This window comes from Scardinius erythrophthalmus (genome assembly GCF_964197995.2).
Source record: "Scardinius erythrophthalmus genome assembly, chromosome: 2".
Classification (NCBI taxonomy): domain Eukaryota; kingdom Metazoa; phylum Chordata; class Actinopteri; order Cypriniformes; family Leuciscidae; genus Scardinius; species Scardinius erythrophthalmus.
Window position 1 is genome coordinate 23,967,724 of NC_138222.1, and position 27,850 is coordinate 23,995,573.

Below are 27,850 nucleotides of genomic sequence, written 5' to 3' on the forward strand. Positions count from 1 at the left end.
CACTTGAATATCCGATGACTGAAGTTCAAAGCTTTAGTCTCATAACAACTCTCAGAAATGAGAGGAGACCTGCTATACAAATACAAGGTGGCTATCCAGGTGGCCCGAAGAGGGCCAAGCTCCACTTTATACAAAGCCATGGCCTCAGGAGAAAACCCCCAAATGGGAAGCCATCTCACTCTGAACGAAAACCTTTTTGAAGCTCTCGTGCACGGTGGCCTCACTAGAGATTACTCTATGAGATGAAGGCAACCTGTACATCACTGGGTGACCAAGATTGGCACCACCTACTACATAAACCTAGCGACTCTATCACAAGAGGAGGCCTATGATAAGGTATGCAAGCCTACCTATACCCATTTCCTAATTTTAATATCCTATCAAACATACCCCTTAATATTTTCTAAACAGGGGAACCGAGGTCTAAAGTTAAACAACCTTATAATAAAGACCTACCAGATCATCCTTCTATTCGCAGAGCGGCAGCCTAAATTTTATTCTTTGAATGAAGACCTTGCTCCCAAAAGCTAGAAAGGGCGCGCTCACTACCAAGCCGACTCCGGACTTTCATAAGCATTCCATTTAATGGGAAAATATCATTATCGGTCCAGGCCTCAGGCCTGATGCCAGAAGCGCCTGGGGTAAAGAAAATAGAGGAAGAAGAGATGAGAGGGTGGTTATTCACCCTCAGAGGAAGGGGATCCTATCCGCCAAGTGGAGTCAGTGCTCATCATCTCCTGTATTCACTTCCTGACAGCAACTACCTGTTCTTTTCACACTGCCTGGTTGCAGCCTGGTCCTTAGGGTTAGTCAAGTCAAGTCAAGTCAAGTCAAGTCATCTTCATTTATATAGCACTTTTAACAATGTAGATTGTTTCAAAGCAGCTTTACAGAGATAAACGTATAATTTAATATAACAGAGACTGTTTTGGCTTTATAGCGGTTCAGTTGGGGATATTTTGGGGATATTTAATTTTATTTTATCAATCAATAAATTCCACTAGAAACAAACCTTGTTGTATTATTTTAATTTAATACTGTGAAGCTGCTTTGATACAATCTGTATTGTGAAAAGCGCTATACAAATATACTTGACTTGACTTGACTTGACTTGACTTTAATAAAGTTATTTTCCAGCTAAAGTTAGTTTTGATTGATTTGCTTCCGTCGCAACGATCATTTGTTATTAAATTAGGGGCCGCTAAGACGACACCATTCTCTCTACACAGACTTTAAACGCGAACCTGTGATAAACGCTGATGGCATTCACATGCGCATTAAGAATTGGTTCTATAGTTATGTGCGCTTGAATATATGGGCGCAGGTTTGTAATTCCCTACAAACCAAGTCTAAACAAAGTACTGGTCTTTTCTTATAATTTTTGATACAGAATTTAATTTTATTTTGTCACTTCAGGGTAGGTACGCGAAACGAATTTCCCCGACAACGCTTTATCTGTAGAGTGGTAAAGGGATCCTCCATAGGGAGAGACTAGCTGGCACTTCAGCACTGCGTTGTCATCGGGTCCAGGCGAAGGTCCTTCGTCAGAACTGGATACGGTGGATGTCTTACCGTGGCCACCATCGCTGCCATCAACCTTCCAATCGAGGCTGCGTTTTGTCTGGTGGCCCGAAGAGCCAGATCTGTGGTGCGGAGCAGCTCGTCCACTGCATCAGGGGAAAGACCCTGCCCCTGATCCAAATCCTTCAGCAGATCAGCTTGGTATCCCTGTAACACAGACATTGTGTGTAAGGCAGCCCCAGCCTGACCTGCTGCCACGTATGCCCTGCCATTCAAGCAAGATGTCATCTTGAGTGGCTTGGAAGGCAGGGCCGGAGTTTTTAGTGCCAATGCCTCTCCAGCAGCGAGATAGTTCGCAAACGTCTCATCGATTGGGGGCATTGACACATACCCATGTTCACGCATCCCCTTGACATTAGTGTAGTTTGCTCACTGCTGACGATGGATGCGTGCAGAATATGGGTTCTTCCATGCCTTCTTGATCTCAGTATGCAGATCAGGAAAGAATGAAAGGCTCACGGGAGCTGGGGCATTCATCCAGCCTGCCATGGATGGCTCCTTCCTTCACATGCTCCCACGGCAGCTGAAGCCTTGCTGAAGCGCGCTCCATAACACCCAACAGCTCATCATACGTGGGGCAGGGAGGCTGTGAGGGCCACCTCCTGCTCTCTTGTGCTAAAACATAGTCACCTATTTATGAAATTAGTTTTACCTTTGAAGATGTCCCTGGGTGTCTCTAAAGGGAACTTTCATCAGTTTTGGCCCTCTTCTTGTGGACAGTTTGGACAACCCAACTACCCAGTTCAAACACGCACATCACACATTTCAATATTTTAATACATAATGATACACACTGTCATTTGATGTCCAAATATTGCATTGTTAGTTGTGTATCTTTTTCATTTACACAAATCTTAACCCATTCTCAAGTGGTAATTTATGTAGCATAGCCTACATTAACTTGTTAGCACACATTAATTATGCTTTTCTGCCCTCCTACAGACACACATGCTTTTGAATACGCAATACTCTAATTAATGTGATGTCCTCTTTTCTGGTCAAAATCATCAATACACTACAATATATCCAGGATTCGGCAGCAAGGTTCCTCACATATTTTACATAATCACCTAACACTCACATTTCTCCTTAGAATTCACTGGTTACCTGATAATGTAGGCTATTCAATATAAGCTCCGGCCAAACATTTTTGGTTGGCAGAGTATCTGTGTGTACTGATGAATGAAAGTCATTATTAACTGATAAGAGACTGAAAATAGAGAATATAAATCAAACTCTAGAAGGCATCTGCTGAAACAGATAACACTCCAACAGTGTGTTTTTGACCCTGTCAAAACAGAATCTAATATGACAGTAGCTGGATTTCCTGAAACACTAAATAGAAGGTTAGATGCACATAAGTAACAATTAAGTCCCGGGTATACTTTATTTTCTGCCTTCCACTCCGTCTCACACGCACAGTCGAGAGCAGGAACCTTTCAAGGTATAGACCTTATGCGCCAGAGAAACAAGGGCCTCGCCATCTTTAGAATATTGTTTTTGAACTTCCGTTTTTGCAGTCGTATATTCCTATGGCATTGCTGTCCAGGAGTAATTAGCTTTTGAAGTGGATTTACTTAATATAAAGTTAACAAAAGTTAACGAAAGTTATCATGAGGATTGTAATGTTTAAACCAGGTGTCTTAACAAATGTCAGTAGATTGTCAGCAATTTCATTCATAAATACGCAAGATCGCTGTGAAAATAAAACTGGAAGTCAAAAGACAACGAGCGCAGCGCTGAAAAGGGGCGGGGCCAGGGCTGGACTGGGACAAAAAATCGGCCCGGGTATTTTGGCCCAGACCGGCCCACTATATGATCATAAACACCACCCATTTTTGCACGCCCTTAATTATATACATACCAACTCCTATTCATTAAAACCACTAATGCCATGTAATGAGTGAGTATAGGAACGAGTGAGAGTTAACAGATGAAATAAGTACTAATTTGACATTTATTAATACAGTTGAACTGTACTACACAGTGATGGATCCTGAAACAAGCTATAAGCTGCATTGGCATGGCAATACAAGTGTTTCTTACAGGATTTTTGTTAAAACTATGGTGGTGGGACCTCGGTCAAATTTTGTGCATTTTAATGTTAAATTCATCAATCTGGTGCACTTTGAGAGTTCAAAATTAAAAGCTCCAACCCATATTCAGTGTGAAAATTAAACAAAGAAAAATTCAAACCTCTTTTAGTTACAGTGTCTATTTACATTACACCTACTACATAATAATTATAATATTAAACCAATGACAGTAATAGCCATATTTTGTAAAACAAATGCACTAAAAAATAAAGGAAACTTTCATAATTAGTGTTGTACCAATTTCTATACTTGAAAGAGATATAAGCACATGATCTTTTATTTTGACGCAAACTGCATCAAGCTTTTATTTTGGCGGAAAACATGGTTTACAAACGCCTCTGCAAATTAAATTTCTAGTGAATTGCGGTAATCGTCAACTATGCAGATGTGGAAATAATCTGTAACTGGGTTATGGGTTCCTACACTCATGACATAGCCTAAGTGTTTTGAAAGTAGTTCTGCTTACCGCAGGCTCTACACTTTCTCATCTCTCTCCTGATCCTCCTCACTATCATCATCTGCCGCTGGAGCTGACGAAGGTCAGAAAACATATATTTTGACACAGTTTACAGTGTCTGCTTTAAGGGCCTGGTTCTATTTTTTCACGCTATTTCTCTGCACATTCCTTGCGTTTCTTCTCCATCTCGCTGACTATTTTGACAGATACACACTGACACTGCTGCACGCTCGCTCACTCGTTTAAAGTTGTGATTGGGCCAGCCCAGTGTCAATCAAGAAAAGAGCCAATGGGCCGCTGATCTACGGGTTTCATGGGCTGGTCTGTCAGAAAAAAAAAACTTTTTTTGACCAATGCATTACACCGGCACAAACCCAGCGCCACCAATAGGGCTTGGGCGTCGTGACGTCATACTTGGCGTGGCGGTCATGTTGATGGCCTCGCGAATGTAAACATAGCAAGTCGAACGAGGAGAAGCAGAGTTGGGAGAAGAAAAGAAAGAAAAAAGATGTTAAAATCCCGAAAAGGATGTGGAGTTTACCGGGATACGTTAAATAGGGAAACCAGGGACCAGTATGTGGACAAATTTTCCTGTAAAATATCCCGTATTTTAATACCTTACTCTCATAACATTAATGTTAGCCCTTCCATCGGACCTGTCAGTCTCTGTACTGTTGTCCTGTTGCTACCCCCTTGTCCTTCCAGCGAAACAGATATTTTCAAAGCATCGTTTTGCTTACTTGAAGGCAACCTTAGCGTGATATTGGCCTTTTTAAGATAACAGCGTGGTTGTTGTGAGAGCACGATTTCATGCCAATCTGTAAGCAAAGTTTCGTTAGACCTAGCTTCACAACTCGCTTAGTTAATGCTGCAGTTTTGTAGTACGAATTTTTGCTGTCAGCAGAGGGATAGCAACAGAAAGATGAATGTTGAAATTTTCATTTTTTTTGGATATTTTATAGGAAAATACTAAAACGGGAAGACAGCGGGAAAAGAGCTCAAATGCGTGAGAAACCCGGAAAAAACGGGAGGGTTGACAGCTACTAACTACACTTTTTTGCCGATTTTGTCCACATAACGTTACTGGTCCCTGGCTTCCCTATTTAACGTATCCCCGTAAATTCCACATAATTTTCGGGACTTTAATATCTCTTTTCTTTCTCCCAACTCTGCTTCTCCTCGTTCGACTTTACATTCGTGAGGCCATCAACATGGCCGCCACGCCAAGTATGACGTCACGACGCCCGAGCCCTATTTAGCAAAACAAAAAAAAACGAATGGGCCGCCGATGTACAAATTTTATGGGCCGTTAAAAAAAAAAATATATATAATGATAAAAAGTATGTATGAGTATGAGATGTATCGGCCCAAATAGCACGTCAGCCCACCGGGAAAATGCCCGGTATGCCCAATGGCCAGTCCAGCCATGGGCGGGGCTACATAAGGTCTATAGGCCTACGCCTTTGGTCGTGACCGAAGAAAGACACGTTCAGCACTTACACAATATCTAGTGGTTTTCAAGTGCTCGAGTCACTCACGCATGCACTGTTGTACATGCACCGTCCACGTGGTCACAAAAATGCATGTTTGTGGACATCTGCGGACCCTTCTGATGATGAAAATTATGCAGACGGCCGAAGGATACTTTGGACTTTAATCTCTAAGGCACAAAAAACATTAAGTTAGCTAAGTTGAACGTGAAAATTACTGTGAGCCTCAGGCCACTTGTAAGCGTATTACATGCAAACTGCTTTTTGTTTGTAATAATGTATTGTAAAATGTAAAAGAATGTTATTGAACATAATACATCATTTGTAGGGGTGGAACGGTACATGTATTCGTATTGAACCGAAACGGTACGGGGGTCACGGTTCGGTGCATAAATTTACACGGAGAATACACAGTATAAAAATAAATTTCAATTATAAATAAATAAATTTTAAGTAGCGTTCAAATTAATTAATGCAATGCGGAACTACTGTTAGATACGCAGGTTCTTTAGGGACACCTAATCTGTAGCCCTGCCTTAGCTCTGAAGCCTTATACTGTCTATGCTCTGAAGCAGGCTGCGATGTAAAGATTGCAATGCTGGAATATGTTGTGTGTGTGTGTGTGTGTGTGTGTGTGTGTGTGTGTGTGTGAGAGAGAGAGAGAGAGAGAGGCTTGTATGTGTGTGTGTGAGAGAGAGAGAGAGAGAGAGAGAGAGAGAGAGAGAGAGAGAGAGAGAGAGAGAGAGAGAGAGAGAGAGAGAGAGAGAGAGAGAGAGAGAGAGAGAGAGAGAGAGAGAGAGAGAGAGAGAGAGAGAGAGAGAGAGAGGCGAGGGCGCGATCGAAAAGTCGCAAAGTGTTTACTTATATTTGTGTGCGTGTGTGTGTGAGGCGCAGGCGGGATCGAACAGTGGAAACATAAAAACATACTCCTTCATTTTGTTTATAGGCTACATGTCATCATTCAAACTGCAAAGTGTTACTGTTAATTAAAAAGGAAAACAAATATATTAATCTGAAATTACAATTACCAAACATATCTCAAGGTCTTTTTGTCTTTTTATTAATTTAATTAATAAACTAATTATATAAAACTACAAATAAACTACACTACAAATAAACTGGTTCTATGCCTTTACTTTATTAATAAAACTTAATTAAAAAATACAAGGCTTAAGTAATTTATTTTCCTTTGGTGGTACAGCCTGAGACACGCACAAGCCTTCTGCATTTTTGTTTTGCTTTTCCCTCCATTGTACCGAACCGTGATGTCTGAACTGAGGTATGAACCGAACCGTGACTTCTGTGTACCGTTCCACCCCTAATCATTTGTATAAATACTAATATGTAATGTGGTAGAAATTATATTGTGGTGGACACATTCATGTTGGTTCAGAGTAAACAAAATATTCTAGTGATGTATGTAGTTTGTTGGACAGTATTATTGAACATCTAGTGAGTGAGAAAAGTGTATTTTAAGAGAGAATATTTTCTGAAATTCCACAGGGCCAAAAGCGCCTATGGTTGAAGAAACACCCCCTCACTGGTGACCCAACCAATTAATCTTCTTTAAGGCTCTATTTCTTTTCCATTCAAGTACACGTACACAGCCTGTAAGACCTCTTTAATTTATCTTATGTGTCAGTGTGTGTCCTGAGTCAGCACTGTGCTCTCAGCATTAGAAAGCTCAAGAACAGCAGCGCAGCTCAAGAACAGCAGCGCTCTCCACTCAAGCTGTGTCTCTCACTCAAACACACATGCATGCGTACGCACACGCACGCACGCACTCACTCACACACACGCACATACATTACAGATCTGAGAGGGACTTACTGACTTTAGTCTACAAGCCTATAAACATGTTCAGACATCTCCCTCTGCACACACACTTATAAGCCATCCATTAGGTTATTAACGCAGTCATAATTTACTGATGACATCACAGCACATTTATCTGTGTGCATGTGCGGTTTATTTGTGTAAAGTCTCAGAATAAAAAAAATTCAGGATTCATTATTTATTTATAATCCACATGGGGATTGAATGGCATTTTATGAAATAATGTCTCCTCACCTACAGTAAAGGTTTAAGAACTGGTCAATAATCTTAGTATTGAGAGTTGTGAACAGTACAGCGGATTTTGGGTGTGTTGTTATTCTCATACTTATGATGTTTATCCCCAGAAAGTGGTGGATTTAGGAGAGGGGGTCAGGAAAGTTATATAAATGATGAAAGACATCATGGGATGATGAAAAATATTGAGAAGCTGGAGCAAATAAATATGCAACTCTGCAATCGGGAGGGATGGAAAGAGGAAGCTGATCAAATGTGTATGAAGGAAGTAAAGAGAGGGATGTATACGGTAGTACGAAAGTGTAGGCGTGTCAAGATGAAGCAGAATTAATGTGCTGAGACAGAACTAGAGAGCTGGTACAACCGTACAGAGAAAGTAACAAGAGAAAGGATTTTCACACCAAAGGCTTTGTAGAAATGGCCACAACCTCAACCTATATATTCAAAAGCACATAGATTACTCAAAAGAAACAAAAAATCATTTATGTTATGTTATGTTACAAATAATTCATCATTTTCAGTATTCTGACTTTCTCTTGAATATTGAAGAGTTCACTGAACAAAAAATTATAGATTTAATAAATACATTTTTGAGTTACGACTTACTACTATAGTTCTAAGGAGGTTTCTGTGTAGTATAGTGCAGCATATTTAAATTTCCATCTCTATCAGCTTCTTATTTTCTTTTCCAATCTCTTTATACTGTATGAACAGAATAAAACTCAGAGTTTATAACTCACTCACCCAGTATCTCTCTATTTCTCCTTAGGTGGTGTGAAGAATTGTTGCAGAAACAGATCGGCCCCACCTCACCATGCCTTTGTCCTTCAGTTCATCCCGCATTTTCCCAATCTCCTTCATTCCCTTGATCCTCCCTGTCCTTCTCCTGTCTTTCTCCATCCCTTCTCAAGCTGACTCCCAAGATATAGCCCAATCTACCTCCAACTGTTCCCAGACTGACGTGTGTGCAGACGGGGTCCTTTTGCCAGTGTGGAATCCTCTAAATCCCTCAGTTGGCGACAAAGTGGCTCGTGCCATTGTGTACCTAGTGGCATTAGTCTACATGTTCTTAGGGATGTCGATAATTGCTGACCGCTTCATGAGTTCCATCGAAGTTATAACTTCTCAAGAAAAAGAGATCACTACAAAGAGACCCAATGGTGAAACGGTTACCACGACAGTTCGCATATGGAACGAGACCGTCTCCAATCTGACCCTCATGGCTCTGGGTTCATCAGCCCCTGAGATTTTGCTTTCGGTCATTGAGGTCTGTGGGCATAATTTTGAGGCCGGTTCTCTTGGTCCCAGCACCATCGTGGGCAGCGCTGCCTTCAACTTGTTTGTGATCATTGGCATCTGCGTGTACGTGGTACCTGATGGTGAAAGGCGGAAGGTCAAACATCTTCGTGTGTTTTTCGTGACTGCGGCATGGAGCATGTTTGCCTACATCTGGCTCTATCTTATCATCTCGGTGTTCTCGCCTGGTGAGGTGGAAGTGTGGGAAGCAGTATTGACGTTCCTTTTCTTTCCTCTCTGCGTGGTCCAGGCCTGGATCGCTGATCGGAGATTGCTCTTTTACAAGTATGCTCGCAAACGCTACCGAACCGACAAGGGCCGTGGAATTATTGTGTCGGAGGGCGGGGAGGAGGTTGACAAGGAGGCAGGATTTACAAAGATGGACATGCTTGAAATTGACGGAATCACAACACATCTGGATGGAGTCCTGGTAGGGGAAAGTGGGCTTGGAGGACGTGATCAAGAGGACGAGGCCAGGAGAGATATGGCCAGAACTCTAAAGGAACTGAAGCAAAGACATCCTGACAAGGACATGGAGCAGCTCATAGAGATGGCCAACTATCAGGTAAAAAAGAAGAAGAAAGATATTAACCCATTTAATTACTTAATAGTTTATAATATTTACATCAAATGTATTTTATAAAATTATAATTGCATAGTTATTATTTATTTATTAATATAAATATATATATATTTTCTTAAATATTAAGAATATTAAAATTCACTGCAAAAAAAAATAAAAAAAATAAAAGTAGTTTAAAACAGACATGCGGCCTATTTTTCAGTTGCAACCAACTAGTAGAAACCACTGGTCTTGGGAGTTTCTGATGCAGCATATTTAAATTTTCTTCTCTAAAAGAAAAACATATTAAAACTTGATTTTCTTCTTTGTTCTAATTTTCTTTTGAAGACAATCTACAGACGTGCTTTGAGATATTACAAAACAACATGAAATTATGATCCTAAACAAATTATTGTGTGAATATTACAGAATTTGCCCATGATTTGTGAAAATTTGCATTAATCTCTGTTCAACTCTAATCTAAAGTTTTATTATTTGCAGGCCTGTTCATTTTAAACTGCTGTGTGTATTTTATATTTTTATAATATTAAAGTACCCTCCTAGTTTTCACAGACAATTGTAATTAAGCCATTCATAGATTATCCAAAAACTATAAACACTGTCTCATGCTATTTTAAACATCGTTCTGTTTATTTTTATTTGTACATGCACTTTGATTATTAGCTGTCAATTGGACACATGACTGTTTTTTTTTACGAAGACGTAACAGATCTGGATAATATGGTTGTAGCATGTATGCACATTAGTCGGATAGTCAAATGAAAACTGTTACTTATTGGTTCTGTAGGCTACTCAGTGACTCCCAATCGCTTATCAATGGTGTAAGTTTAGTGGTGACACCACCTGTTTGTCCAAACAGTGCAAGACTAGGGAATTGTTTTGGTAAACCTGTTCGAAAACAGTGATTATTTTTGAAAATTCCATTTAGTGCTGATTGTGGTGCAGAATTTGCATGCTGCAAATTTAAAATAGCTGTTTTACAGCTTGAGAAACCAGCCTGCAACTAAACTGCAGGTTAAAAATAACTTTCTCAAACTTCCCATTGCAGGTTCTGGTACAGCAGCAGAAGAGCAGAGCTTTCTATCGCATTCAGGCGACAAGGATGATGATTGGTGCTGGGAACATTTTGAAGAAACACGCAGCAGATCAGGCCCGTAAAGTGGTCAGCAGTGGGGAACCTCAAGAGCAGGAGGATGACCCTCATGTTACAAGAATAGACTTTGAACCTGCCCTCTACCAGTGCTTTGAAAACTGTGGGTCCTTAAAACTTTCTGTGCAAAGGCATGGAGGAGATGCCGGTTGTACTGTTAAGGTGAGTTTAAAGTAAAATACTCTTTAGTTTATTCATTTTTACTAGGGAATAGGATACTTCGAAACTTATTCTCTGATCTTGACTATTAAATGATGCAAATTATGGAAAAGATTTTTTCGTTTATTTATTTAATGAGAACAAGGAAGATCTTTGATCCTTTCAAATGTTTATTCATGCGAAACTCCAGGTGGATTATCGCACAGAAGATGGCACAGCCAATGCCGGTTCTGATTATGAATTTGCCGAGGGCACACTCATCTTCAAACCAAACGAGAACCTTAAAGAGATCACCGTCGGCATTATTGATGATGACATCTTTGAGGAAGATGAATACTTCTATGTCCGCCTGAGCAATCCCCGTATAGTTGGGTGGGCTGATGGACATCCTATTGCTTTGGAGACTGGAGCACCTGCCCCTAGCGCAGCCCTTGGTGAGGCCCACACGGCGACCGTGACCATCTACGATGACGACCACGCAGGAATTTTTACATTTGAGAGCGAATCGATACGAGTTAGCGAAAGCATCGGCATCATGCAGGTGAAGGTCCAAAGGACATCAGGAGCACGTGGTCTAGTGGCAGTACCGTACCATACAGTGGACGGGACAGCTTGTGGAGGGGACGACTATGAGGAAGTGTCTGGAAAACTGGAGTTTCAGAACGACGAGACAATGTAAGAGGTTTCTGTCAGCTAATGTGTTTGTGTGTGTGAGAATGTGTGTGTCTGAGTGTTTGTGCCTTAATTTAGCTCTTTCTGTGAGGAGATTGTTCCACATTAGTGACCCTTCACAGTGAAAATTATTTTTGGCACACAGTAGTTAAAACAACCTACTTGTTAAAAACCACTTATCTAGGGAGTTTCTGTGCAGCATATTTTAAATTTCTTCTCTATCAGAAACTTAAAACTTTCTTGTCTTCTCTGTTTTCATTTTGTTTTTGAAGACGATACTTCGGTGATACTATGATCCTAATCAAATGATTGTGTGAATATCCCAGAATTTGCCCAGAACGTGTGAAAATGTGCATAAAAGCTCCATTCAATTCTAAATAGAGCTAACCTCAAGTTGTATGAAGTTCCATTATTTGCAGGCCAATACATTTAAAACTGATGTGTGTAATTTTTACAATAGGCCTATTAAAGTTATCCGCCAGTTTAGTATGCCAAGACAATTGTAAGTAAGCTATTCATAGATTTTCCAAATGCTATAAGCACTGTCTCTGTGCTGCTTTAAATGTTGTTCTGTTAATTGGAGTATATTTACACCCAAAAGTAAAAATACTTTTTTAAAATGCCATCTAAATGCTTTAGTTCAACTGAAATTTGCACCATTCCACAGACCTAGATTGGGGTTGGGGTTGGTCTATTTATAATCACTAAAAAGCTCTCTTCATCGCAATATCACAAAGTTCTGTTATAATCAGGGAAGCTGACTGCACAATGAATCTCTTATTTACATAACGCCAACACTTTGTTATAATTGCGAGCGGGCAGAACTCAGAGTCAGCACTGGACAAAAACTCAGGCGTTTTGAGTGGTGAGTGAGTTCTAACTTAAACACCTCTGATTAGCTGTTGCGTTCAAAAAAATCAAAATCTGTGATTGGCTTCGTTGCTCAATGCTGCAAAAACATGTTGTAAATAGAAACCTTTGATGCTTTTCAGAGTGCAAACATATATTCACTGCAGCATTTGCCAAATCTGTTTCACCAATATGCTATCATTATGGAGAAAACTGATCCTAGACCAGCAGTTATGTCCCAGGCCAGCGAGGGGGCAATATAACTATGTGTGCTGCCATATCTGAGAATGGTGTGGCCACTCACATCCCCAGTCTTGGCCCATACAATACACAGAAGCTCCTCATTTTCTTGGACCGCCTTCATTTTGATTTGATCCCTGAAAATGAGAGTGGTCTCATAGGGCCTCACCTACCACAATATGTCATTGTATGGGACAATGTGAATTTCCACCGTGACCTGCTCATCAGGGCCTGGTTCACTACTCATCCAAGGATGGTCATGGTGTTCCTACCACCTTACTCTCCTTACCTCAATCCTATTGAGGAGTATTTCTCCGCTTGGAGGTGGAGAGTGTTGAGCATCGGGCTCAAGATCAGAGGTCCCTGCTCCATGCAATGGACGCTGCGTGTGCGGATATTACAGGAGATCAGTGTAGGGGATGGTTGCGACATGCACGCCGTTTCTTCCCTCGTTGCATCGCAAGGGAGAATATACGCTGTGATGTGGATGAGAATCTGTGGCCAGACAGCAGCGTGTGGAAGGCCAGGAGGGTGAGGACGGCGACCAGTGAAGAACTGTTAGTTGTGAAACTCCAGCTTTATTTGCAGCAGTGTTTATATTAGAGTATATTATGCTGTATACATTTTATTTTTACTCTGATTTATGGAAGTTACTTTATGTGTGTGAATGATAATGGTTACAATTTCCTTGGCAGAATGAGTGCAATGTGTGATGTCAAACCTTGGAGGCTACTCTTACCCTAAAATCCTATTTCTTTTTTTCAGTTTTATACACAATTGTATTCTGTTAGCTAGACAAACAACAGTACAGTAACCATTGTCAATGAAGGACTGGGCTAAGACTGAAAGGTGGACATGAGGGATATTTCAATGGTCCTCTGCCGTAGTGACAAAACATCTAAACATTTTGACTTGCAGTGCTTACACAATGCCAAAGGGACAAAGCATTTTGGGGACACTGACTGTTTAAATGAGAAGGAAATTTAGTTTTGACACATGAGTGAACTGTTTTAGGTGAGGTATGAGCTTTTGCAGGTGAACCATGGTGTTGTGCCGAACCATCCACGTTATTTTGGCAAAAGCTCCAAGAGTGTTGAGAATGTCCGGTCTGTTTCAAGAAATGAGCCAAAGCAATTGAGAAGGATCTTTGCCATTTTCGTGGCACTGACTCTTTATATGGGAAAGGAATTTAGTTTTGAAGCATGAGTGAACAGTTTTGGGAGAGATATGTAAGACTGTTTTGCCAAATGATCTTAGAGTTTTGAGAATGTCATTTCTGTTTCAAGAAATTAGCCAAACCAATGGAGAAAAACTGTAAAAAAGCTTCATAAAAGCTTTTATTATATCTAATGCTTCATCTCCTGGTCTATAGTAAATCTGTCATCATCTATTACACTAAGATCAGAAATGCTTTAGTAATGTTTTTTATTTTTTTTTAGATCAGTTATGAACATACTGTTAGCTAGTTTATTCTTGGTCTCTGGATCCTAACCTAAATACAACTGTGATAATTCCTCAGTCCCAGAAACAAAAGGTTGTTTTTTTTGGGATGGATGGATGGATGGATGGATGGATGGATGGATGGATGAATAGATAGATAGATAGATAGATAGATAGATAGATAGATAGATAGACAGACAGACAGACAGACAGACAGACAGACAGACAGACAGACAGACAGACTGGTTGGTTGATTGGTTGATTGGTTGATAACTGGCTTCCAAAATATTTACAAAAAAAATCACTCCAAAAATATTTGAAAAAAGAAAGTCACACACATTTAGGTTTGGGGGAACAAATGTAATTATTTATGAATCAACCTTTGAAAAGCCTTAGGGGGTTATGGTGGTAAGCCCTGGTCTGAACTCAAAGAGATCAGACAGAGGACAAAGCGAATGGCTTGTATCATTTTTGTTACTATCAATCTCTGTTGATTTATTATCCAATAAGCCTTCACAACAGGGGCACACAGGAGGCAGACCTACAGCAAAATGAAACAGAAAACACAAACTGAAATACACACACACTCACACATCATGGGGTCTGTAATGGTCAAAGGAGGGCTTGAGACAATCAGCAATATTCTGTATTTCAGTTTTGATACACTCTCCTCTTATATCTCTATTCCTGGCACCTGTCTCACAGTCTTCCCTCGCTCTTATCCTTTTCAATTCAAGTCACTCTTACTCTCACTCCCGCTGGAAAAACAGGTCATACACCAGCTTAACCTTCTTGTTCTGTTGAGAATAATTTGTGTAAAAATAATGATAGTAATTTTCGAAAATAACCTCTTATTTTCCATTCAAAAGTGAATCTGACCTATCAAAACCCAATAGACTGACATTATTGAAGCTGTATCTCTCTATTTAACCATAAAGTAGAAATGCGGTTTGAGAAATGTCACTTGTCATCTTGTTGAGCAAAATTTGACTCAAGCAAAAACATATACTAGAAAAATTAAATAAACGAAATTAAAATAGGAGTGTACTGCTACAGTATGTTCATCGCTCAGAGAATCAGATGATATGAACATTCATTGCATTATTTAATGGTCTGGGGTCTCTGAGCCCTATAAATAATGTAAATATAAATAATGTAACATTCTTACAGGAAAACTGTGTGTGTTATAAAGTTTATAATCAAGTCTCATTAGACTGAGAAAAATCATATGCATGAACCTAAAACTTCAATGACAAAGGGATATTTCAACCTAAATTGAATTGTTTTTTTGCCGTAATTTACTCACCCTAAACCCATAAGTTTCAATGAAGATATTTTAATGAAACCCAAGAGATTTCTGTCCCTCCATTGAAAGGTTCATAATTTCAGTATTTATGGGTTTAATTTTTTGGGTGAACTAAACATTTAAGAATGTTTTTTAAAGATAACAGTAAAGATATATCTCTAAAAATCGTTCTCAAAATTCAAGAATAGCAGAGTTTACACCACAGCTATAACGATAACAGCACAGAGAAATTATATCATTGGAATCACTTTCAGAACGATTTTTATCCTGTTGATGTACAATAAAAACATTGACAGCCAATTAGAATCCATCCGGCTGTACTGCGCTCAAACATTTACAGTGACAGACAAGCACGAGCTTAGAATAAACAGAACGTGTGTGTGCAGGACTGTGTGTGAGAGAGAGGTGGGTAGGTTAATATTTGTCTGGCTCCAGTGGAACTCAGTGCAGCGCCCTGAGCTTGACATAAACATAGAGACCAGTGGACGGGTGAAGAGGTGGCAACACACTATAAATGAAATACAGAGGAGACACGGATGAGATGAAGAAAGGCAAGGAGGTCTGGAGGATTAGTTTGTATGTGTATGAATGTGTCTTTGCCTGTTACCTTCATGCTACGATATATCGAGGGCTGTGCCTTGATGTCATTCCATCGCTTTCACACTGATTTATTGCTCATATTTCATGAAGGATTTATGAGGTGCCGAGAAGCGCTCACATACAGTATGAACGGTCTCGCCATCCTGTCTCTTTGTATTCCTATCATTTTACGCTCAATCTGTCTTTCTAATAAGATTTCCATTTGCTGTGTTTGCACAGCTTCTATATTTCAGGCACAACAGTTTATTCTGTCCTTTCAATTCTCAATTTCAAATCTTTTGTTTTCTTCGCTGACTTTTTCTAATTCAACCCCTCTGTGTTCCTTGTCATATTAAATGTTCTTTTGCCTCTCTCTTGTGACATGGGATTCTGCATTAGGCCTTTTTCTAGGGTGACCCAGAATACTGTGAGCACTAGATATGTGTTCCAAGTGGACCACAGCATGAAATCGCTCATATTAGAGTTTGTGGGCAAAGTAAAAGTAGATCACTTTTCAGATTCATGAGCAGTTTCTGTATAGGCAGATTCAGACTGTTTAAAAACCTGCTCAGCATTAACACTTTCTGAAAATTCATTAAACTTAAGAAACTCAATACACAGAAAGCAAAATTGATATTCTTTATTAAGAGACAAAGCAATAAAATGTAATGTTAAAGGGATAGTTCACTCAAAATGAAAATTCTGTCATATTAACACACAATGCTGTCATGCCCTGTTGCAGTGGTGACAAGGGCCAGTTGTTAAAGTCAATTTAAGTCCATGTTTTTTGTGCACTTTATTCCAAGTAGTTTAAAGTCATATGGTAGCTTTGTGTAAGGAAAATAATAATACTGACGGCAACACTTGCGTAGACGAGTGTAACTTTGCATAAACTTGCGTAAACTTTTCCAAAACCCATTTGTTTGACCTTCCTAAGGCAGACGAGAGTGGTTTAAATTGATTTTAAACGCTTTTCCTGAACATTATAACCCCAACCTGTGCCCTGTGCATTTTACGGAAAACTCCAAGTTATGGAGGGGCGGGACATAATTTCCTGAACACGCGCTAAAGTGCTGCCAATCACAACGCGTATTACGAAGAAGGGGCTTCATCGAAATTGGCGTGGTAAAATATGTGAAAAATGATGCGTATTTTGAACAATCAAGCATGAAAACATATTCTAGTACTCCCCAAAAACAAAATCAAGACTTCATAAAAGGGCGTAATAGGACCCCTGTAAAAAATAGCCATTTGGTCATATAGTCATATAGACTGCTTTTGTACTTTCATGGTGCTTTTTGTAATTTTTAGAGCTTGACAGCCTAGTCCAGGGATGGGGCAACTTCGGTCCTGGAGGGCCACTGTCCTACAGAGTTTAGCTCCAACCCTGAAAAAATCACCTGCCTGTAATTTTCTAGTAATCCTGAGGACCTTGATTAGCTTGATCAGGTGTGTTTGATTAGAGTTGAAGCTAAACTCTGTAGGACAGTGGCCCTCCAGGACCGTAGTTGCCCATCCCTGGCCTGGTCTGTCATACAGATTTGGAACGATGATGGAGAGTGAATGATGACAGATTTTTCCTTTTCCTTTGACCAGATTTCATGTGAACATGCACTGATTTTTCGAAGAGTACAGTAACTCTGTACCTTTGAACTATCTGCAGTTTCCAACATTTACTCCCAGATCTCTTTGTAGTTTATTTTACTATTTGCTATATTCCTCCTGTGATGTTTCAGAATGCTCTGTTTTTTACATGAATTGTAGCCTTGGGCTTGCTAGGGCAAACTCTGATCATATCCTTTGATAAATATAACAAAGAAAGACAGAAGAGAAAAACAGTCTCAACTCACTCTCAATGTCTGTCTCTCAGTGTCAGGTCAGGTATATCTGGAGCTCTCTCTGTGTGTGTGTGTGTGTGTGTGTGTGTGTGTGTGTGTGTGTGTGTGTGTGTGTGTGTGTGTGTGTGTGTGTGTGTGTGTGTGTGTGTGTGTGTGTGTGTGTGTGTGTGAATGAGAGAGTTTCATCTAATACAAAATGTAACTGCTTAATGGACAGTTATCATAGAAAATAATGTAATAATAAACCCTACTTGTTATAAACAAAACATTGGCATGCATAGGTTAGTTGCACATTTGTTGCGAAGTAATGAAAATATACTATAATGTAAATCATAGCTGTATAATTGTCAACATGGCAATTCTGCTTCTTAGTATGTGTGTGTGGGCACTCAACTCTTTACACTGCAACAGAGCCTTATCATCAGTGTGCCTGCCATGTCACTAATTTGACCATGGGTTTACCCTGCCCTAACCTCGTTCTACCACTGGCTATCTACATGTAAAACCACATTACTGAAAAATACAGAGGTCTGCTGAGTTTCCTCCAGTCGTGCTTTGAAGATAGTTGGGATTTAGATGCAAAAGCTATAATTGCCTTAACCTGAAAGAAAATTGTGCTAGTTTGTAATTTAGGAACATTGCAAGAGGACTGCATAGCATAATAATATGTGAGCATGAGTGTGTGTATGATTGATATAGTCAGAGAAACAGAAAATACATGTATGTGCGCTGGCCGAAATAACATAATTTTTATTCATATCTTTCACATCTACTGCTGTCAGATTCACCCGTGATCACTCTGAAGGAATCACTCACATTGGCTGTGCACTTGTAATGACACATCAAGGATGTTAAGAGGCTAAAAGCTGGTTTAAAACTTGCCCCATTGAAGTCAACAGGGTGCAAATTTTAAAAAGAGGATAACACGGTGTAGGCAACACCAATTTTTGTCGTTGTTCTCTGTATTGACAACACTCCAAATTTACAAAAAAATGAGCTCAATGTTAAAATTGACCGGAGTTCTCCTTTAACCTTATCATTTGACCAGCACTATTTCTGCCATGCAAATGTGCTTTAAACATTAAACAGCAAACAAGACTAAAACAGCAACAAACTAAACTTTATCTTGAGCATTTTCGAGCAAGGTGTTAATAACAGGCCTATACATAGTTATGTACAGCTAGTGTATGTCATAACAATAGCCCCGTTTACATGCACACTTTTTTGCTATTCTGATTGACGCATTCCGGTTGACTGTTTACATGGTATGTTATCTAAACCGATCTGGTGTTTACATGGCTGACGCTTTCAATCGGAATCATTTTGTGACATGCGCACACAGCTTGTTTGCACCAAGATGGTGCATCACTTAATCGTTGCGTTAGTTGTAGGCATTAGCCGCGTTTCCACTGTCGGGCCAGTGCGAGCCAGGGCTTTAAATGGGCCGTGCCATGCTAATAGCCTCGGGCCAGTAGCACCGGGCCCAAAATCTGCTGCGTTTCCACTGTCGAGCCAGAAGCTCCACAGCGCTTCACTAAAACACGCCCGTAACACGCCTCTCTGGAACAACGTCACACTAACCCATCATTTCACCAACAAATGGAAGTTTTATCAGAAAACTATCAGAAAGAAACCACATGAAACAGCGTGATCGCAAAACAAACACAATAAAAGCGAAACCCAATAATCTATGTTTTACCACAGGTTTACAATAAAAAGCGATACATTGACCATAATGAATTAATTTGTGTCAAAATTGCACATTAGTCACACAGAAATAAAGTGGTTTACCGTTAGGTCTAATTCACAAAAGAAAGAGGACACACTTAATTATTCAGTCGCGTCTGTTTCTGTTTATTTGGTAGCCTAGTTACTGGACATGTTTACATCACATTTAGAAAGAATGATAATTTCTACAAATATGCCACCAAAAATACAACCTGAGGAGCTTTAGTACTCTCTCCCAGTAGGATACAGTTAAATTTTCAGTCAGAGAAACAGAGGATAGTCCGGTATAAAGAGACGAGACGTAGGCTACTGATAGATAAAATAAAAACAGGATTATGATAACCTATATGATTTGTCTGATTTCTTCAAGTGTTCATATTTACCATGTTTACTATGGTAATGGTTAGCGTGCATAGTCTTTTGCATCGGGTATAAATATTTCTACCTTATACGGTGATCAGAATCCACATCGGAAGGCAAACAGAAGGCATTATGTTAGCTGACAGAGTTATCTGGCGCAAAACCAGGGCATGCGCAGAAAGACGTACATTCAAAGTAATCGGATCAGCTCGTTTACATGGTTTGATCGGTTCATGAAAAGGTTTATTCCACCCCCTTCAATCCGACTGAAATTTCAATCGGTTTGAGCATTTTTATTCCGATTGAGGTGTTGACATGGAGCATTTTCATTCTGATTGGACTTTTAAACTGGTTATAATCAAAATACAATGCTACATGTAAACGGGGCTAATGAAGGGAAACTTGATCTTCCGCAGAAATTGCCGCAGTGCGATGCTTGCTACATTTAGCTTTAAGCATCTGCGTGTCAGATAATGTTATCTACTGATTTGTTCTGGGCCATTTCGCAGGAATCCCCCCAGCATGCCAGGGCCCTGGCTGCATCACCTATGGCCTATAGCCTGTATCCACATACACACATTATGGAGCTCTTTAATTAGCGGGCAGATGTCCAGGCAGAGGAAGACTGCAGGCCTGATGTTCAAGCCTTGATAAGAGCCTTCACAGCTGCCTCGTTGCTCTCTCGGGCCCCTGGAGCCTCTGTGGAGAGCCAATGCCTTCTCCCCATCTCTGCATCTCTTATTATGCATGACACCAGCACGCATGCCAGTAAAGTCCTTGGCTGCATTAAGTTTATGAGTAGAAATGGCAAACAATACACTAAAACTTTGACAGGGCTGTTTTGAAATGCATCTAAATTAAAGTGCATGGTGATTTGATTCATTGTGTACTTAAATGATGGAACCAAGACAAACCACGGCACGTTGCCATAGCGGTGAGTCCTGTGCCAATTTGTTAAAGTAAATGCAAAAAACTAATTTGGTTTATGTTGAAACGGAAACACGGAAAATACATTTAGATATATAGGCCAGTAATGGTGAGTGTACTTCGAATATGAAAAGAAATGCAGCCAGTTGAGAGAGGCCTTTCTTCCTCTCACTCTCTGTCATTCCCTGTTTAATCTAAATTTAACACAAAAACACACAAACTGACCATACAATTGTCACGGGTGGTTGCAGGAAGGCACACAAAGAAGATTTGTTCCAACACAAAGTTGAATAAAGATCAAGCATCACACAGGCAGCGCAACACACACTAAATGTGAATGTAGACTGAACATAAAATGAATGTGAGGGATCAACTTATATAGCAAACACAAACGAGGATAATTAATAGAACACAGCTGGAACCGAGAACGCAAATGAGGAGCGGGAAAACAGAACAAAGGAACAAATTATGTGAATGAAAACAAACTAAAAGTCCATGATAATGTAACTAACAGAACATAATGGTGACATCAATGAAAGTCAATCGGTCTTTAAAAGATATTAATCATTTTATTCAGAAAGGACAAATTGATCAAAAGTGACAGTAAAGGCTTTTATAATATGTTTTATTGATCAAACAATTATGACTTTTTTATCACGGTTTTGTAAAAATATTAAGTAGCACAATTGTTTTCAACATTAATAATAATCAGAAATGTTACTTGAGCACCAGATCAGCACCCTTTTTCACACACTGTGATGACGTTTCCACAGTTATTCAGTTAACATAGTAAATTGCAAACTTTTTTCTTTTAATTTTTTTTAAACATGTACATTTATATATAGCACTATACTTAAACTAGTTAATGTTGCTGCGTGATCGTGTTCGTGATCGGCCAATTCACACCGCGCCGACCAATGCAGACAATCACCAGATTACAGTACATCACTTCTCAGACATTCCATGACCCAGCAAATTGAACATGTTCAATCTGCGTTTCGATTGGCAAAAAGGAGAGAAAACCAACGGCAACGCAAGCGTGCTATTTGTCAGAGCGCTACCTACGAGGCTATCGGCTCTGACAGGTTGAATCTAATTAAAATATATTACACTCCAGTGATATTAAACGCCGACTCAATCTCTTCTTCCCTGTCTGTCGGTAATTATAAGCGGGATCAGACCTGTGGTGGTCAACCTAAAGCTCTGTCAGTGATCTATAGCAACTTTCTTTTCTCTCTTCCTTTTATTTCTGTCACCTTTCTTTTCCTGCTCATTCCCTGTCTGCTCAGTCACACACTGAAAATCGATGGACATTCGTGTACTTTGAGATAAAACAATGCAGCAAATGTTCAGTTATCAAGGGAATATTTCATCCCTTGCTTAAAACAAAGCTTTTAGCCCTGTGCGTATATCACACCCACTTAAGATGCAGCCAATAAGGCGACATTATAGTGGCTTCCCAGAATGCCGAGCATTAATGTTCCTTCAACACCCCTGCTCTCATCTAACACCTCATTTAGTTCAGGGTATGTAATGACCTCTTTTACATTCTGGCTTTATCTCCCCCTGAAAGCCTCATCCTGAGCGTTTACTATCTCTAATCTGGACCTCTGTTTGCTGGATTAATGTTTGCATATTTTGAGCATGATTTATTATTAGTCCCATTACTCAGTTTGCTTTGTTTTTCATTCTGATTGTGGGTTTGTGATTATACAACAAAACTCAGAACGTATGCTGTTTGACTTTGCTCTGTTTGAATTTAGATGATGCCCTTCCCTTAGTTAGTTTCCCCCCCTTTACTGTTTGTCATCTAAATCCTACACTCTTAAATTGGAAGTGGCTTAATTAGCACTGCAGAGACAACTCGTTGAGGCGTTTCCTGACGATTAACTTGAAGTGACATTGTGTGCTTGTGTGTGCTGTTCTATGTTTATGGGAGATGTCAGACCGAAGCAGACATGGGAAGAGGTGCAACTGAGAGAGAACACAGTGAGATAACAAAAAGTGAAAGAAAAGAAAACACTGTCTGCTGAATTGAAGACTTATTTATCAGTATAAGTAGGCCTACCAGTCAAACTGTTTAAGGAAGAGATGCTGAAAGAATGTTTTGAGGTGATTTGGAGGAAGATTGTAATGCAGAGATTAAGTCAACAGACTAAAAAAAGTTGGTAGATAATATATTTCAGAGTAAATATTACAGTGGAAGTTCATCAAAATTCATTTACTCTCCCTCATGTTTTAAACCCATATGACTTTCTTTATTTAAGTGAAACACATAAGGATACATTTTTAATAAAGTTCTCACTACTCCCATTCGAAACACCATGGACTGGCCCAAACCAATGGAGTTTACATTAATATCTTCCCAAGATGGACAATTTGACAGGCATGCAGCCACATTAGCACAAGGGGCATACAAGTGTGCGAATGCAGCCACCTCTCAGTCAGACAGTGTGTAAGTGTGTGGATTGAATTGAGCCAGGACTTGGTAATACCAATACTGTAGAAAGTTTGTTATAGAAGTACCAGTACTTTGAATTGAGTACTGATAATTGGCCAGACACGTCGCACCATGTTTGACATCACACAACAACAAATGCCGTTGGTTGTCATGTCTTAGACGTAAGATAAAACAGAAAGAGAAAGACACATAGAGACATGCAGAAAAACAGCTGCTAGTGGCAAACTTTGGCTCCATGAGCTGACATGTTTCTAGGAGATGTTGACAGACTGGCAGCAGCTGGCATGTCATCCCATAAACATCCAATCACACAGTGACCTTCAACTTGAGAAAAGTGCCAATGGTCCTCTGTGGCATTAAAGCAACAACATGGAACTTTTCCTCTGCGGTCGCCCTACAGGTTGGAAGCGGAATTGTCCATTACCGCTGTCGTAAAATGATTTACGGTTACTGTATATGAAGCATGCAGGTTTTTTTTCATATGGGCAATGATAATATTATTAATCTTCCCCCTTTCATAATTTATACATGTTTAGTAGACTAAACATTTTAACTCAAACATTTGCGATTTGCATGTCGATTGCAATGCTCAAATCTGAACGAGAATGATAGCGATAGCATCCTAACCATCTAAAACTACCATGTTAGTGTTTACTAGCTACCAGATTGATAATTCGCTCATCTACTAGCTGATTCATGAAGATAAATAAATGGAGGACCAGATAGTTTCCATAACGTAGCCAGGCAGACTACAGATTAGAAAAACTAAAGATAGTATGCAAGCAATTTACAGTTGCTTACTAGTTCAACAGCATGACGGCCAAGTCAGCATCGGTCTGGTAACTCTCCTCCTCCATAAGCTAACGCCAGCGAGCAAACGCTCGACCCATATTGATCCTCGTCCTGCCTTTCAGTTTATCACTCTCCCTTTTCCTCTTTCGACTCTACTCCGACAAAACCTTGGACTTCTTACGTTTCGCTGCTGCTTCAGCCATGACGAAAACAGACGTACGAAAACAAACGCGCTGGTTGGCCACATTTGAGGAAGTGGTGGGCAAAGTGATGTATGCCGTAAAGCAGTCGAATTTTGTAGTTCTTTTTGAGCGCTGGTTACTACCCGCACCCCGAAGTTACATAGTGCCAGTAAAAGCGATACAGACCCCGTCAGGCTCTGGCAGACGTCTCATTCAACCTATTGTAAGTCGATGTACTATCACAAGGGTCTTGGAAATATATTATGAAGGTTGAAAAGTTACATGTTGTTACTTTAATGAGCTTTAATGTTCAAAGTAAGCTAAATAGGTAATGATGGCAGGAGAGAAGAGGAGAAAGACTGATGTGAGGATGTTAAAACATACATGAGAGGAGAAAAAAGAACCGGGATGTGATGGATGCCAAATGAGCGGGTGGAAAACTAATTTTTCCACATAAAAGATGGAAAGTTTAATGAAAAAGAGGGAGGGGGCAATACTTTGCTGCTATCAAGGCCAATTAATCTATTTCTCTTTGTTTCTCTTGCTGTGGGATTGGAATATCAAAATTGTTCAATTTCCACATAGACTGAGATATGGAAAGAGTCACACCGTCTGGCACTATGTATAGGTGTGTGAGAAAGACACAGCTGTGATTATGTGGTTATCAAACCTGTTCAAGCTTTCGCAAGTTTGATTGGATAGGGAGATGTTAGAAAACCACACCAGCGAAGGAGAGGAGAAGAGAACGAGGGACAATTTCTGTTGTTACATTGAGAAAGATGATTCAAGTCAGTTCTCAATCTCACTATAGCACTTTCAGACAGGATTGGTTTTCGAAATTACGTTTGAGCTACATTTATTTGAGCAAATCACACCTATTTCAGGTAAAAATTCAGATGGCATTGAGATCTCTGTAGTTTTTAGGAGTGTTCAGATCTTTTTTACGGAAGGTCATGTTCTCTAGACTTACAAAAGTAAAAGTGATATAATTATAACATTATGTAAATTATCAAAGGAAGGTTTGTTCCTATTGTTTAAAAAAAAAATTATGTCACATGGAATGCCAGCAGTACTTTATGAACTGTGCCAGTGTTTCAGGTATTATAGGATAGCATATTGGTGCCTGTATTTTTCATAGGTAGTTTAAAACAGCCACATAATGAATCAGAGTTCATTGTAAGTGGCCTCTCTATAAAACATGGTCAGTACTCAAATAAATAACATATTAACAAACATAGATAAAATGACAAAAAAACACCTTCAGGGTAACACACACAACACCAAAATAATTAAATAGCATAAAACGTAACCCAAAACACCCTAATGTTACATATTATAAAAGTAGGAAGAGACAAAATGATGTATATAAAATATAACCATGCGTAATGTTTTATGAGAATGTCCTATTTACTGTTTTTCACAGGAAATTCTGATACAATATAATACAGTAATTAATAGTTTTAGTTGCAAAAAAAAAATGACAGTCTAATTATTCATAATGCAATGTTAAAACATTTACAATTCTTCACTGTATATGGTAAGGTAACTTACAGTTAAAGGGATAGTTCACTTTGAAATTAATTTTTGATATGTTTTAGCTTACCTCAAGGGCATCCAAGATGTAGGTGTCTTTGTTTCCGCAGTAGTTTCAATTTTGATATTTTAGGTCAAACCGTTCTTGTCTGTCAGTCATATAATGCAGGTCTATGGACACTGTCTCAAAACACAAGCACAGAGTCCAAATTAAAACAATTCCCCATCGTCCAAATTAAACAATTCCCCATCGTAAGTACACATTGATGGCCTAAGACACGAAACGAGCGGTTAGTGTGAGAAAACGAACAGTATTTATATCGTTGTTATCTCTTGAAAACAGCACACGTCTAAATGATCTGACGGTGCGGGCGGGTATAGATGTATATACATAGATGTCGCCTTGGCTACTGCAGTTCATTGGAACGAAACCGTAGCCAAGCGACATCTAGTGTATATATCTATACCCGCCCGCAAGCGGGTATAGATGTATACACTAGACGTCGCCTTTGCTACTGCAGTTCATTGGAACGAAACCGTAGCCAAGGCGACATCTATGAATATATCTATACCCGCCCGCGCCGTCAGATCATTTGGACGTGTGCTGTGTTACAAGAGGTAAAAACGATATAAATACTGTTCATTTTCTCACACAAACCGCTCGTTTCGTGTCTTAGGCCATCAATGTGTACTTACGATGGGGAATTGTTTAATTTGGACGATGGGGAATTGTTTTAATTTGGACTCTGTGCTTGTGTTTTGATACAGTGACCATCGACCTGCATTATATGACTGACAGACAAGAACGGTTTGACCTAAAAATATCAAAATTGAAACTACTGCGGAAAAAAAGACACCTACATCTTGGATGCCCTTGAGGTAAGCTAAAACATACCAAAATTTATTTTCAAAGTGAACTATCCCTTTAACCAATTAACAGTTTTTTTTTTACTGTAGAGGTTTTACAGATTAGGCTTCTCTGAGGCAGGGCCATAACCACCATAGACACTGAAAGGGACAATCAATCTCTGCTGTATCTTCTCTTCTCTGTATCTTCTCTGTGTCTCAGCCGGTTATATCACTCCACTCATCCCAGCGCTCAAAGATGTGGGGTTTCTTCACCGTCTTCTTTCTTTGTTCATTGAAGGAGCAAACAGCATATGTCACCCCACTCATCTTAGCGTTCAAAGGTGGCAACGACACGCTGCCGGCTATTAGAGGTGGCAAAGGAAACCTTCGGTATCCATCTTGTCGTTCATGTACATGGGTCCAGATGACTTATGAGCCCGTGGTGTTTCTTTAATCTTTACTGCCTTCTTTCATTCCTTTGACCTGCTTTCCAGCTTGTCATCAAAGAATAGCATACATGTCATCCCACTCGTCCTAGCTTTCACAGCAGGCTTCGCTGTTACTGAAGGTCTTTTGTAGTGGGAACATCGCATCTGACTGGCTCTCCAGCTTTCCAGCACTGTATGTTGTCTCTTTACAGCCATCAATTCATGCACTCCAGTCAATATCCTCATTCCAAATAACAGTAGATTGAGCAGAAGTTTCATCAGGCCTGGAATCTCTGCTGGCAAAGAGAGAAGACTCAACCATTTTTGCAATAGTTGGTACCCACAGTTCTCTTCCATTGACAGTGTGCCCGGCAGATTGGCGGATCAGCCTTCTAAAGCTCCTCAGCCCCATAAGTTTTCTCATTAGGGTAGGCTTCTCCTTCTGTCACCATTCAATTATTTTGTCCTACTTGTTCCCCAACATCCAAGTTCCATATAACATTCATGCAAGCTTTTGATTCACATCTCATGTACTTTAATTTATAGCAGCCAAATATGAAAATATTAATCTATATAATAAGACAAATTATTATTTATTTAATACTATATCTAATACTCTGGGTTCGGGCCAAATTCCAAGCTCGGAGCCACCGAGCATCAGATCAGATCCACCGAGCATTTTGACATCTTTTCCCAGCAATGCAGATGTTTTGCTCCATATTAGTCCAAAACATTAGTGGAACAGTCCATAGCTACAGTTTCATGAAGTCTAAAGTGTAGTGTA

General features: G+C 39.7%; 1 protein-coding gene across 1 annotated transcript in view; it reads left to right on the top strand.

Moving 5' to 3' along the window:
* The window catches only part of slc8a4b (solute carrier family 8 member 4b), a gene marked incomplete at its 3' end in the record, with an annotated part of 75,566 nt that overhangs the window by 27,683 nt on the left and 20,033 nt on the right, over nucleotides 1-27,850 (top strand). Inside the window, exons 2-4 of the mRNA XM_081393041.1 lie at nucleotides 8,464-9,555; nucleotides 10,622-10,885; nucleotides 11,073-11,557. Of these exons, the coding sequence (XP_081249167.1) occupies nucleotides 8,509-9,555; nucleotides 10,622-10,885; nucleotides 11,073-11,557 (1,796 nt within the window). The 5' untranslated portion in view covers nucleotides 8,464-8,508. The remainder of the gene's footprint in view (nucleotides 1-8,463; nucleotides 9,556-10,621; nucleotides 10,886-11,072; nucleotides 11,558-27,850) is intronic.